The sequence below is a fragment of the Ovis aries genome, chromosome 4, assembly GCF_016772045.2.
Source record: "Ovis aries strain OAR_USU_Benz2616 breed Rambouillet chromosome 4, ARS-UI_Ramb_v3.0, whole genome shotgun sequence".
Taxonomy (NCBI): Eukaryota; Metazoa; Chordata; class Mammalia; order Artiodactyla; family Bovidae; genus Ovis; species Ovis aries.
This window is the reverse complement of record NC_056057.1, coordinates 51,224,252-51,238,538: the sequence shown is the minus strand read 5'-3', so window position 1 is coordinate 51,238,538 and position 14,287 is coordinate 51,224,252. Positions and strand designations below refer to the sequence as shown.

The following is a 14,287-nucleotide window of genomic DNA, read 5'->3' as shown; positions in this document are numbered from 1 at the left end:
GCAACTATTTAAAAAACAAAAGGTGAGGGTGGGATGATCTGAGAGAATAGCACTGAAACATGTATATTATCATATGTGAAACAGATGACCAGTCCAGGTTCGATGCATGTGACAGGATACTCAGGGCTGGTGCACGAGGATGACCCTGAAGGATGGGATGGGGAGGGAGGTGGGAGGGGCGTTCAGGATGGGGAACACATGTACACCCATGGCTGATTCATGTCAATGTATGGCAAAAAACCACTACAATATTGTAAAGTAATTAGCCTCCAATTAAAATAATAAGTTAATTTTAAAAAAACAAAAACCAAAAAACACCTTGTTTTCAAAGTTTATGTAGTCTTTTCACCTGATCTGCTTTTCAAGGATGAGGAAGAGTGAGGCAGGTGAACGTGGGAGAGAGCATTCCTGGATGAGAGACAGATGCGGGGCAAGAAGAAATGAGTGTGATTTGGGGGTTCAAGTATGAGGCATCACTTGGGGCCTTGAAAATCCTTTTAAGGCTTTATTATTAATTCCAAAGTTTTGGAGCCAACCATAAATGTAAAGCTAGGGAGAGTGTCATCAGGTAGAAGTCTTAGGAAGCTCCCCCAGGTCACTGTGGAGAATGGCAGGGCAAGGCAGAGGGCAGGGGGATGAGGAAGATGCTGTCACAATCTAGACAAGAGCTACTGTCTGAGTAAACACCTTGGTAGTAGCAATGCAGAGGATGGAAGAGTTGGGAACTAGAGAAAAGGACAGACTTGGAGGAAGACCACTTCCTCTGAGTAGTTTGGATCACTGGAAGTTCAATCCTGAGTGACAGAAGATGAATTCAGTTTAGGATTGGCTGATTTTGTGATGACTGTGGGATATACAGATAGAAATACCCAGGGGACAGTTGGATAAACATTTCCAGAGACCAGCAGGCTTGCATGTGTGCCTGCTAAGTCACTTCAGGCATATCCGACTCTGTACGACCCTATGGACTATAGCCTGCCAGGCTCCTCTGTCCATGGGGTTCTCCAGGCAAGAATACTGCAGTGGGTTGCGATTTCCCACTCCAGAAGATCTTCCTGATCCAGGGATCAAACCCACGTCTCTTATGTCTCCTGCAGGCAGGCAGGTTCTTTATTACTAGGGCCATCTGGGAAGCCCAGTAGGCCTAGGGGTCTGGATTTGGAAGCCATTGGCATTTAGTTGGTCACTTAACCCAGAAAGCACAGTAGAAGAGTGGTTTTCCACTCATGGTGATTTTGTCTCCCAGGGGACAGTTGGCAATATCTAGAGACATTTTTGACTATTACAATGGGATAGAGGGCAAGCCGCCCCTGGCATCTAGTGGGAGGAGACCAAAGACACTACTAAATTACCCACAATGTGCAGGACAACCCTCCCCACCCCAGCTCCCATGGCTCACTCAAAAAAGAATTATCCAGCGCTTTTGACACTAGTGCTCAGATTGAGACAACCTGGAGCAGTGGGGAGTGTAGAGAGTGAGAAGAGGGCTGAGGATGGAGCCCTAGAGAACTCCCAACATTGAAAGGACGGGCAGGGAAGCAGGCCCTGGAGGAGACTGAAGAGGAGCTACCAGAGAGAAGCCAATGACCAGGGGAACTTCCCCAGTTACTTGAGATTTTGGCAAATCAGTGTCAAGTATGGGGTAATGGATTGAGTGCTACACGCCAGGCAAGAAGAGGGAGGCTGGTTGTCACACTCTCCAGATGAATTCCTCAATGCTGCCACCCTCTCCTAGGAACACTAAAGCCAAAGTACCAACAGACCTAATCGGGTAAGCAAGGAGCTTTATGGAGAAGGGTTCTCAGCTTTTCCCCTCCCTTTCTTAAAGGACATTCCATCTGAGAATATCAAGGAAATAAAGTGTCGTGACTTGGTACTTGCAGAGCTAAACTAATGCAGCAGGTCCAAACTAGCTATAGAAGTTTGAGTCCTCCCCAAGTTTGCCCTCCTCAGCTGATTCTTAGGAAAAGGGCAGGGAGCCCAGTTCATTCTCAAAACTGTATCTTCTTCCCTGGTAGGAACTTGGGCTGAAACTCATTTTCACTAAACCAGGGTTTAGACCTACTAGAATCTAATACTGAAAACAGCTTGAGATCTCATCTGGGCTATCCTGTTTGCTTGCTGTTTCACTAGCCTGCACTGGCATTTGAAGCTTGGTTTTCTACAGAAAAAAAGATACCTCTCTAGATGGGCCCTGCTGTATTTGGTTACTCTGGGCTTCCCATAAATAAAACTAGACTCCTTGAGTGAATCCTGAAATATGTTTGTCTCATTTACCTTTTCAACTAACGATGTTTGATTCATGTACCCAGAAAAAATAAATAAGGTTTATTTACACATCAAGTGCATTGTACATGCTCAGGAAACATCAGCTGTGCTTTTCCTTTATTGGGCTATTGTAATCCTCAGTCCCAATGAGAGTCAAAACTAAACTAATTCTGTTATCTAAGCTTTGGAGAGAAAATCAATGTCTGTCTTAAGTTCAGATTTCCAACTAAACCATGAAGATTACCATTCAGATAACATGCTTTCATATTCTAATGCCCTAAGAAAATATACCAAAAATCTTACTGTTTGCAAATCAGTGTATACTTGGAACAATAAAGCCTCCCTTTTCTGGGGATAGCTGAGCCAGCAGTGGATTCTACTACCTGTTCCGAATAAAAATAAGTTAAAAGAGAGAACAAAACATACATCATTGATCTCCATGGTACACAGTTTCTTCATTTAAATAACAGTTTCCAAGTAAATCAAGATGTTAGCTGGATTGAAAATCACTTGGCATAAAGGAGGAAAAAATCTTTCAGATTGTGATATCAAAGTCGTCTTGGCTTTCTGCTTTTGTTCAAGTTGAAAAGGGGAACAAGGAGTAGGAGAAAGAGGGAGAAATGTTAGACGGAAGACATTTCTCAAACTGGAAGATGCTGTGACACCGTCGGTCAGTTCTTTTCCTGGAGCAAGTACAGCTCAAAGGCCATTCTGGAAAAAAAAAAAAAAACAAAAAACAAAAACCTGAGCCCAAAGTAATGTCTACTAGCCACGACAGTAATCACAAAAACAAATTCTATACAACTCAGGGCCGGGAGGGGGCGGTTTTCTTATATAATGTGTCCAACCTGTTCCAACTGCACTCTCCGGGTCCCACACGTCTCACCGCTCGGCGCTTCTCATGCCCCCTACTGGAGAAAGCAAGTACGTTTAAGAGGTAAAGAGCAGCAGAAGTTCCCATTTCCCTCCAACTTCACAATTGGGGAACCCAAAAGACAGAGGGCGCAAAGTTCAGCTTTGATTCGAAAGACGGTCCTTCCCTGTCTTGAAATCGTATCTTGCACCTTCTTGGATCCGGTGTCCGAAACGACTGCCAGAGGCTCTTTTTCTTGGTTTGAAGAAAAAGGACTGGCCAGACTAAAAAGGAGGGACTTTAGGGGAATGCAGGATTCAAGCCCTGGGTTGCGGCCCGGAGGAGATGATGTCACCGCTTCTGCAAGAGAGGGCTGGGGGGTGGGGCGGCCGATGGGGAGCCCGCGCCGAGCCTGCAGCTGCCAAGGGAGCGTTCCGAGCCCACGTCAGGGGAAGTGTCGGGATAAATAGGTCCGGCAATGGCCGGGGTTGGCTGCGCTCGTAGCTGCCGGGCCGAGGACTGGAATTGTCAGGGCGGGTTTGCGCCGGGGAGGCTGCGGGCTGGCGCTGCTCGTGCCGCGCGCGCCGGACTGCGGATACCCCCGGCCGGCCCCAGAGGCCGCGCACTACTGCCCACGGGAGTTTGGGGAGAGCACATCCCCTGTGCCCTAAAGGACCTCTTCCTTCGGGAAGGGAGAGAGAAAGACTAGGGAGCGCCCATTCTGTCTACTGCGGTGGCGGCGCGGGAGAGCAGTACCATGCTCCTCTCCATCCTGACCGCGTTGTGCCTGTGGCTGCGCCTGGCGCTGGGCGTGCGCGGCGCGCCCTGCGAAGCGGTGCGCATCCCGATGTGCCGGCACATGCCCTGGAACATCACGCGGATGCCCAATCACCTGCACCACAGCACGCAGGAGAACGCCATCCTGGCCATCGAACAATACGAGGAGCTGGTGGACGTGAACTGCAGCGCGGTGCTGCGCTTCTTCCTCTGTGCCATGTACGCGCCCATCTGCACCCTAGAGTTCCTGCACGACCCCATTAAGCCGTGCAAGTCGGTGTGCCAGCGCGCGCGTGACGACTGCGAGCCCCTCATGAAGATGTACAACCACAGCTGGCCTGAGAGTCTGGCCTGCGATGAGCTGCCTGTCTACGACCGGGGTGTGTGCATCTCGCCTGAGGCCATCGTCACTGACCTCCCTGACGGTGAGACGGGGAAGGACCGAGGTGGGGGGTGGGGTTGAAGAGGCACTCTGGACTGTCACTGCCACGTGAGAACCCGACAGACACATCGACAGCTGCCAGTGGGTGGTCAGGCAGCCCCTCATTCTTCTTAGGCGAATTGGAGGAGGTGGGAAGGGCTGGTGACTTGACTTCTGGAAAAGTCTGCCTTCTCCATAGGAATTTCAGGAGCTAAAGAACACCATGTCCCCATAAAGAGGGATGGGCGATTTTGCTTAGACAGGTGACACTAGATAAGTTTTTCTTTGTAGTAATAAAATAGTAATAGCAGTGACAGTTGGGTCTGAACCAGCTTTCAGCACTTTTTATATATCATTTAATAAATAAAACACTCCTACCAGGATTCTCCACTTAACTTTAGCTCTTGAAAGCTCTTTCTGAAAAAGGAGTACTAGTTGTCACTTCCCACCAGGAGTACAGTTTATAAATTTAGTTGCCCTGGAAAACTGTGATGTCTGTTTCATGGTCTTTGACCCAATGCCAGCGTCTGTGGCATCTTAGTTAACTTGAACTCAACCACCACTTCCTTCTTTTCTCTTTAGTCTTTTTGCTGCTTTTCTAGGAAGAAGAGGCAGGTTTAAATCCATTTCTTGAAATAAAACCTAAGAATATTTTTGCCTCCTTTTATCCCTGACTCAAGTTGCTACACATTTAAAGAAATTATGGTGTTGCTTTAGTGTAGTTTCTGAAGTTATACCTCAAAGCCTTGCCCAAAACGTGGAGGTGGAGAAGTGAAGTGAAGGGGGGAAGTTTAAGCTCCTCTCTAATTCAGTTTTAGAAAAAAAAAAAACATTTATTGCTTTAATTATAGAAATGATACAGGGTTATGCTTCTTTGAGGGGTAGCTCTGGACTGTTTCTGCAAAATGTGAGATGGGAATTGGGGACTATTTTGGTTATTTTGATTAGTGTAAACTGTCAACTTGGAAAATTAACATTTTAAAATAGATTTAGGAGGGAATGACGTAATTTATCCAGGTTGGATAAATGTTGGATAAATCCAGGTTGGCTGTATGTATGAACCAGTTTAAATGGATGTGCCTTCACTTTAGTTTGTTCTGGATAAGCAGTCTCAGCCATAAGTCTTCTTTCCTAAGCCCAAAGAGTCTATATGGAAGAAGTAGCTGACAATCACATATAATTTTTGCTGTTTAGGATTTGTGTGTGTTTGTGTGTGCTGCCATGTTAGTCAGTGTCTCCAGATGATTCCTTATTCCAGCTGGAGTCACTGACCACACCCATGTGTCCCTGTGTGTTTTTCAGACGTTAAGTGGATAGACATCACTCCAGACATGATGGTACAGGAAAGGCCTCTTGACATTGACTGTAAACGCCTAAGCCCAGGTAAGTTCGTTAGCCTCAAGGCTCCATCTCTTTCTTCTTTCCAGAGTGACTTCTGAACCTTTTTTCAACATTCTGTCTGTTTTTTGTCTTCTTTAGACCGGTGCAAGTGCAAAAAGGTGAAGCCAACCCTGGCAACGTATCTAAGCAAAAACTACAGTTACGGTAAATCATCTGCTGAATCCATTGGCTTGGGGACTTGGCACATGACACAGCCCGGTCTGCTAGTCATGAAGTGAAAAAACGGGTTGGTGATTTCTCTCAGTCATGTGGGTCCTAGATGGCACAATAACAACTGTGAATATATCTTGCTTTTCTGGGTAAATCAAGTAAAAACTAAGTAAATTACCTGGGTGAGGGCAGTGCTGTGAATCAGATTATAAGTGTGACATCCTGATCCTAATTGTCCTATTTGTCCAGAAGTTCTGTTAGCCAGGACATCACCTCACTTCTCTCATGGTTTCACCACAGAGCCTTAGGGCAGCGGTGGGAGGGGACGGAAAAAAAAGTTTCACTGCTGTGGAAAGGATGGGTAAGTGATCTGTGGATTTGACCTGAGGCCCAGAGACCAAAGAATTAAGATGTGCACACGTATCTTTTTACTTATAAAAACACTTTTTACAAAACTGTGGGAATATGTTAATCACAAGGCCTATGGCTGTAAGTATTAGCACAGTTTAAATGCTCTCTTATTTGAAAGACCCAGTCGGCACTTTCTTCAGAGAATAAGTCAATCACGCTGTCTTGAATGTTTTCAGTGAATTTAATTCTACTATCATAATTTTAAACTAAATTTAATTAAAGATTTGTTCCTTTAAAATATCTTTTTGGGCTATTTCATGGGTTTTTTGTGTGTTTCTTAAATTATTTCTGTTGAAATAGTGGAAACTATTTGGGTAAAAATGTTTGTTTTATTTGGTAACTTAGTTTTCCATATTTCAAACTGAAATTTTATATCATAAGAACCTTTGTATTATACAACCCACATAAAAGCAGGAAGATCATGGCACTATAAAAGTCTGAAAAAATAACCTCTTATTTAGGTTGTCATATTTGAGAACCACACATAGCCAAAATGGGTAATTCAACCAAAAAAAAAAAAAAAAAAAAGCAAAACACTGTCTTTTCTAGTAGCTTCTTGTTACTGGTTTTTAAACCTGTTATATGTAGATATCATCTTAATCTGATCCACTTAGCCTCTTGTCTGGCACCGTCCAGCCTTAGTTACTTAGTTGTCCAGTCTGAGTTTCACTGTCATACTGTTCTCTGAGGCATCATTGCTTCGTAACCACATTGATGATGAAACTATTTTCTGTTTAAATTATTTAACTCCTTCATAAACCAGCTTCCTAGGATGGAACCAAGACAGATCCATCCTAGGCTGATTACACCACCATGGCAGGTGGTAATAGCAAGGGACCAAAGAAGTCAGCACTGCAAGCATGATCCGACGTAGTGACATTACCAGTCATCCATAATAACAGTTCCACCTCTGCCCACCACAGACCCTGCTTTGGCAGTTTGGGAAATTAAAGAATTGAGAACAGTCATCTTCCTTCTCATGTAGACTCCTTTCTACATGAGAATGTTAGGACTGTAATAACTTTCTCTGGAACAGTTCAAGCAGCAGATGGGTGATTGAACCACGCAAACTTTCAGGTGCCTTCTGAATCTGAGAATATATGATTCTCACTTCAAATCATACAAGACAGAGTAGAAAGACAAAATAGTATTATTTCTACAAAATTTAGTCAAACTTCTATGTAACTAAATTTCCTGATGTTCCCCCCCGGCCCCCCCCCCCCCCCCCCCCCGCCAAAAAAAACCCTCATCATAGAATTATAGAATTTTAGGGCTGAGAAGGATCCATGGGATTCTGTATTGAAACTCTACCTGTAGCCCCATGTGGCGCAGTCACTGATCCAAAGACAGATCCCAGAGTAAGCCTGCTTGTGAATTTCCTTTTCTATCTTGCAGCATGATTCAGAACTTTTAAGACACTGTTGACAATATGGGAGGCCTTACATTTAGCATATGATTGTGTGGGCTTTTTTGCCTGCATTCGGGCAGCTTGGACATGACCATAATTACAGGAGTGATTCTTTAAGAGAGGCTCAGAGTTGGCAGGAGTACACCATCCATATTTCTCTCCAAAGCTTCGGCAACACTTAAATCGATTTTTCAATTGCAGTCATTCATGCAAAAATAAAAGCCGTGCAGAGGAGTGGCTGTAATGAAGTAACGACAGTGGTGGATGTGAAAGAGATCTTCAAGTCCTCATCACCCATCCCTCGGACTCAAGTCCCTCTTATTACGAATTCTTCCTGCCAGTGTCCACACATCCTGCCTCATCAAGATGTTCTCATCATGTGTTACGAGTGGCGCTCACGGTAGGCACAGAGGGGCAGAAAAAAACTGCACACAGCTTAGGAAAACCATGAATCCCACTTAGAAGTCCTAGTTTGTTTGTTTAAAAAAAGCACTAGCTTTTATAAAAAAATCAGTTTTAATAGATGGTTTGATTGAGATATCATATATCCTAAACATCAGTTAATTCTTCATAGAATTAAGGAAAAATGAAAATATGAGTATTTCAGTGCCTCTTTAAAAATCAATTTCATAATTTATTACCTGATTTCAGAAACTTATAAGCAAATAAACTGAGTAAAACCAGTTCTTTTCAAATCAATCTTATTGTAGCAAATATTTATTTTTAAGACCTTTTAAATAAATTATGAATCAAGAAACGATGGCCATTTGAAACCTAGTTCCACACTTGGTTTACATTTGTTTGCTAGAGTATTATATAAACACATATACACACTCACACACATGTATTGTATGCATCTCTCCAGCTGGGAGTGTGTCTCCTCACTTATCTTTCCATAACATCTTTTTATATATATCCTTACAACATAAGAAGTCCTTAAAATATAAAAATCAAACCCTTCAGCACAGGTTCCAGAAAGAGCCCCATAACTTGCTTCACTTCGTTTCTCCAGCAAAACTACTCATTTTTATTTAAAAAGTCTTCCTTTTGATTCTCTGCCATTAATAATCTTCCTATTCCTCCTGGATATACAGCTCACGATTCTATTTCTCCAAAAAACCACTTTTTGATACTGACTTCACTTGAATACTTTCTTATTCTTCAGTCTATCAGTACTTAGTACCATCTTCACACTTCTTTGTGCTCTTGGCTTTAAAGCTGTTTTACTGCTTATATCTTGTCTTTCTAAAGACATTGAATGAGTGAACTTTGAATGACTGTTTCTGGGCTCATCTCCTCTCTGATGCTTATATATGCTCCAGTACTAGAAGCAGCTCTGAGGATGTGCCGGATCGCTGAACAGGTGAATAGGTAATACATGAGTTAAATAACAGCCTTTGTGTCATTTTCCCTGTTAGATTATAGATAGTGTAATTCTGATCAAAATCCTAGTAAACATCTTTTGGATGATTGAGATTTATGTCTTCGCAAATAACGCCAATGATCATTTGGAAGAATAAAGTGGTAAGGACATGTAAAGGAGATTTTGAAAATCGAAGGATGAGAGAAAATGTGCCTTATGTCATGAGCAAAGTTAGTACAAAGCTACCCTTGTTCAAGTCATGTGGTGCAACAGTAGGCATGTAGGTAAATAAAGCAGAGAAGAAAATCTTGCAACAGATTATAATGCATGCCAGAACTGTTATGAAAGAGATGTGGAAAATCAATAGAAATTAAACTGTTGTTTAGTAAATGTTGCAAATAGCTTTACTTGGGAAAATAGTATGTATTTTCACTTTGTACTCAATAAATTTCAAATGGGGTAAAAAAGTAAATATTTTAAAATCTTAATCAAAAAAGATAAAGTTCAGTAAATAAATGTGTACTACCTGAAAAATAAAGTAGTCTGTAAACATAAAAGTAATGTAAGAAATTTTGAGGAAAAATGTCGGTGCACATATCTGATGACAATATTGTACATATTAAAATCAAAAATAAAAAGAGAAAGACATGGACTTCCCTAGAGGTCCAGTGGTTAAGACTCCAGACTTCCACTGCAGGGGCCATGGGTTCAATCCTTGGTCTGTAAATTAGGATCCTGCGTGCCAGGCAGGCAAAAACAATTTTCTTAGAAAGAGAAAGACAAAAAAACTAAATTACTGCAATGGGTATAACAAAAGATAGTGATGTTACTCTATAAAAAGTAAGTATAAATTTACATCTAAATAAATATTTAAAACATTGACTACAATATAGAAATGCATGTACGAAGTCTATACAAAGTTCTAAAAGAAGTACAAATAGCAAATAAACATTAAAATATTTACCTCCTTAGTTTTCCAACCCAAATAAAAGCAAGATTCCATTCTTACCTAGTCTTAATGTTGGTGAATTAAATGACAGTTCAACCATTTTGAAAATAATTTAGCACTATGCATTGAAAACCTTAAGAAAAAAATACATATTCTTCAACCCCAGATTTCCACTTTCATAAATCTATCTTAAGGAAATAATTAGCCAGTGCACACTAGTGATATTCAGTGCAATGCTGATGATAATAGCTAAGCAAAAGGGAGGTTCAACTGTACAGAAATAGTTAAATATATTATGGATATCCATAGTTATAATTTATATAGTTAGTTAGGAAAGTTATATTTTTTTTAATTTTTCAGGTATATAAGAAAATGCATACAATGCTGAAAGGAAATATACAGTATGATCTAAATGTACAGTGTGATCTAATAAAATATGAAATATTAGTAAAATAAATACACTGAAAGAAAATATTAGTAAAATATAAATGGGGACTTGTGGGGCTAACAGTTATTGAAGAATTTTGGTTTTTACAATTTTTTGTATTTTATATTTTTGAACTCCTGTATTTTTGAAATTTTTACTTTCATAATTAGCATTGCTTATTAAGATAAATTACATTTTTCAGGATGATGCTCCTCGAAAATTGTTTAGTTGAAAAATGGAGAGACCAACTCAGTAAAAGATCCGTAGTAAGTATAATTAGGAATTCATAAATATGGATTTAAATGCATGTATTTGGGAATTCTTCACATTCTTTCATCTCTAGGCTATCATGTGCCGTGCTTAGTCACTCAGTCGTGTCCGACTCTTTGTGACCCTGTGGACTGTAGCCCTCCAGGCTCTTCTGTTCATGGGGATTCTCCAGGCAAGAATACTGGAGTGGGTTGCCATACCTAGCTCCAGCTAGGCTATGATAGGAGCCAGCAACAGTAGCGGTATTTGTCTTTTGAATAGGTAATTAAGAGAATAACTTTTCTCATGTGGAGTTTTTATCATAAATTTCTCTTCAGTTTCAAAGGTGATTTGGTTGCATTCAATACTGATCTACTGGTTTTTATCATTTTCAGATTAAATTTATTTATTGCTTTTTTATTGTATTATATTTAATTTGTTTAGCAGACAGTCAGGTGCTTCAACAGAATTAATATCCAGTGGTATTAATACAGACATATATGGGTGTGAATATCTGCTTTTGAAATTCACACTGTCACTGTACAGAGAAGATTCTTTCCCTGTATTTAAGATAATTTCAAGACTTTTGTCAAAATAAATCATATACAAAAAGTAATACTTTTGTGGTCAAATCCATAATTTAACGGTAACATCATAGAAAAATTGGTCACTCAGTTAGAGAAGTTAGAATAATTTTCTGCCCAGAGATGTGAAATCATTCCAGAACTAAAGAAATCAGGTTATTGGTTTGGATTTTAAAAGCATCCCTTTTGCTTAAAATATGTTTAGATGTATGCAGGAGAGTTTGTATTACCCAGTTCAGAAAAGATACTGCAACTGCCTATGTTCTCTTAGTTTGCAGGAATGAAAATTCCTGAGCAAGGGGAGAGTGTATATTAATACTGATTTATGGAGAAGGTGGGCTTTCCAGGTAGCTCAGTGGTAGAGAACCTGCCTACCAATGCAGGAGCCGCAGCAGACATGGGATCAATCCCTGGGTTGGGAAGATCCCCTGGAAGAGTAAATGGCAACCCACCCCAGTATTCTTGTCTGAAGAATCCTGTGGACAGAGGAACCTGGCGGGCTACAGTCCTTGGGGTCACAAAAGAGTTGGACGTGACTGAGCAACTGAGCGTGTTTGCATGCATGGAGAAGGTAGTTTCAACACAACCTCTTCTACTGAGTCCTTTTCTAAATAACAGGCCCAAACACTGCTGCTGCATCTAAGCTAAACACTCATGAGCTTCTCAGGAGCACACTTTGTCTTACTGAACAGAAAATTCTAGCAGAGTTGGTTATCTGGTTTCCAAGACTGCAGTAGATTAGAAGAATCAATCTAGAAGGTAAGTCCACCTTGAAAACTGAGATTGTTGAGAGGAAAGAAAGTTTTCAAGAATCATAACTGGGTCACTCACCTTGGCAGCAAATACTCCAAAACAATATTAAGAACATGAAAATATCACCATGGTATAACAATACACAATAATAAGTTTATTGTTTTAGGACTAGAGTTGTGCCCTAGGAGGGTGGGGACTGTGTTTTTCATTTCATTGTATTTTTACTGCCTGACCTATGGTTGTGGTCTAATTTTTATACTCTAACATAAAGTAGGGACATGTGTGTTATAATGAAAAGCAATGTCTATTCAAGTAGACTCTTTTTCATTTTTTTCTTAGACATTTTCATATTTAAAGAGTAAATTCTTTTTCTATCATGGAATCTTGACTGTCTAGAATGGCATTTCTCATCAGCTCTGGGTAGCTAACACATGAGTGGATTACTATATGTGGGTGGGGCTTCCATCTTCCTTCAGATGTAAGAGAGTTAGGTGAACCTATAAGTGTGGTAAGAAATCCCAGCTTCCTAGTGAGGCTGGATCCACTTCTGCTTTTAGCCTTGGCAAAGCCTTTTAAGAGTGATTGGCTGTATAGGAAAGTTGCATTACAGGGCCTATGGGAAAAATTGCATACATTAGGGCCTTTGCAGGAGGAGAAGGGGATGACAGAGGATGAGATGGTTGGATGGTAACACCAACTCAATGGGCATGAGTCTGAGCAAACTCCAGAAAACAGTGAAGGATAGAGAAACCTGGCATGCTGTAGTCCATGGAGTCACAGAGTTGGACATGACTGAGCAACTGAACAACAACAAAGGGCCTTAGGCTGTGGAGTCAGGCTAGTAAATTTCAATCCCAGCTCTGACTTTGTTGGCTCTGCAAATAACATCAGTATGCTTGTTTCCCAGTCATGACAATGGTGTCTACCTAAAAGGGTTGTTTCAATGAAATAAATGCATGTCAAGACATGACCATATATATCAAGTGCTTTCCAAAGCACCTGTTACAGGATACGTGCTCAACATCACAGGGTAGAGTAGCTATGATAATCATGAATGTCATGATGGGTATACTACAGTGAAAACACACATTATTTTGGATATTAGTTTAGTAGCATGAAGAGGTGAGACATATTTGATGGTCACATGTACACATTGCCTCCCAGCAGTGGGAAGAGAGGCTGCAGGAACAGCAGAGGACAACCCAGGACAAGAAGCGAACAGCAGGGCGCACCAGTCGCAGTAACGCCCCGAAGCCCAAGGGGAAGCCACCTGCTCCCAAACCAGCCAGCCCCAAGAAGAACATCAAAGCTAGGAGTGCTCCAAAGAGCACAAACCCCAAACGAGCATGAGCTAACTGCTTTCTGAAATGGGGACTTCCTCTCAGAGTGAGGCCAGGCATCGCCCAGACAGCCTGTCGAAGGCCACACACCCCGCGCCTTAACAACCACAGTCCTCTTCGTAGACACATCTTGCAGCATTTTTCTTAACGATATGCTTCAATTTTTCTTTTTAAGTCACTACAAACCGTAGTGGTAGGTATGCCCTTTGGTATGGAAGGTATCAGAAAGCTGGTCAAATAGGCTTATTGCATTGAGAGTAAACTGTGTGCAGACTCTGTGAGAGCTCTACTAGGGCAGAGATGCTTTTGTTCTTACAATTTGACCTGATATGTGCATTGAAAAATAAATGCCATATTACAAACAAAACACCCAATTTTTTTTTTTTTTACAATATGTTTTATTTCATTTGGTGGTTAGGATGTGAGCAGGTTTTCAAAATGTGGTTGAAAATATAATGCTTCTAAAGAGGAAAGCGAGAGGAATGAATGTTTCAAAGGTCTTTACTGTTTGCAGAAGAATTTTTGTAATCAAAGGGGATTTTTGAACAATCTAGAAAAGTAGGATATGAAAATCAGAATCCGTCTGGTTTTATGGTTTTTGTTTTTACCAAGAAGACTTTCTGCTCTGTTTTCAGCTAGAAACCCTAAAAACTAAAACAATAGTATTGCTAAATGAATAAAAGGGAAAGGCAGACAGACAAAGTCTGGATCTTTGTTTTCTGGTTACCATGCCATAGTGGAGATGCTCTGGTTTCATATGCACGTTTCTTACTAGCCCCTTTAAGCAGCACTGGAAACACTTTGTTTCTTCTCTATGATTCAGGTACCAATTAGTCATCCTCAAGCATCTTATACCTGCGGGTGTGATGCTCATCTCACTTCCCAGGACATCCCAGGTATCTTGATGCCCAGCCTCTCTGCTGATTGCTGGTG

The 14,287-nt window shown here is 41.2% G+C and overlaps 1 protein-coding gene across 1 annotated transcript; it reads left to right on the top strand.

Annotated features, from left to right (window-relative positions):
- Window positions 1–3,611: 3,611 nt before the first annotated feature.
- On the top strand, window positions 3,612–13,721 carry SFRP4 (secreted frizzled related protein 4). Its single transcript, XM_004007867.5, has 6 exons — window positions 3,612–4,323; window positions 5,622–5,702; window positions 5,799–5,864; window positions 7,891–8,089; window positions 10,631–10,694; window positions 13,179–13,721. The coding sequence occupies exons 1-6, from the start codon at window positions 3,879–3,881 to the stop codon at window positions 13,362–13,364; spliced, it is 1,041 nt and encodes a 346-aa protein (XP_004007916.1). The 5' UTR covers window positions 3,612–3,878; the 3' UTR covers window positions 13,365–13,721.
- The last annotated feature ends 566 nt before the right edge of the window (window positions 13,722–14,287 follow it).

Excerpts from the sequence above, each read along its gene's own strand:
- SFRP4 (XM_004007867.5), top strand. The coding sequence starts at position 3,879 with ATGCTCCTCTCCATCCTGACCGCGTTGTGCCTGTGGCTGCGCCTGGCG. Across the intron at positions 5,703-5,798 it reads CTGTAAACGCCTAAGCCCAG|ACCGGTGCAAGTGCAAAAAG; the intron begins GTAAGTTCGTTA and ends TGTCTTCTTTAG. Across the intron at positions 5,865-7,890 it reads AAGCAAAAACTACAGTTACG|TCATTCATGCAAAAATAAAA; the intron begins GTAAATCATCTG and ends TTTCAATTGCAG.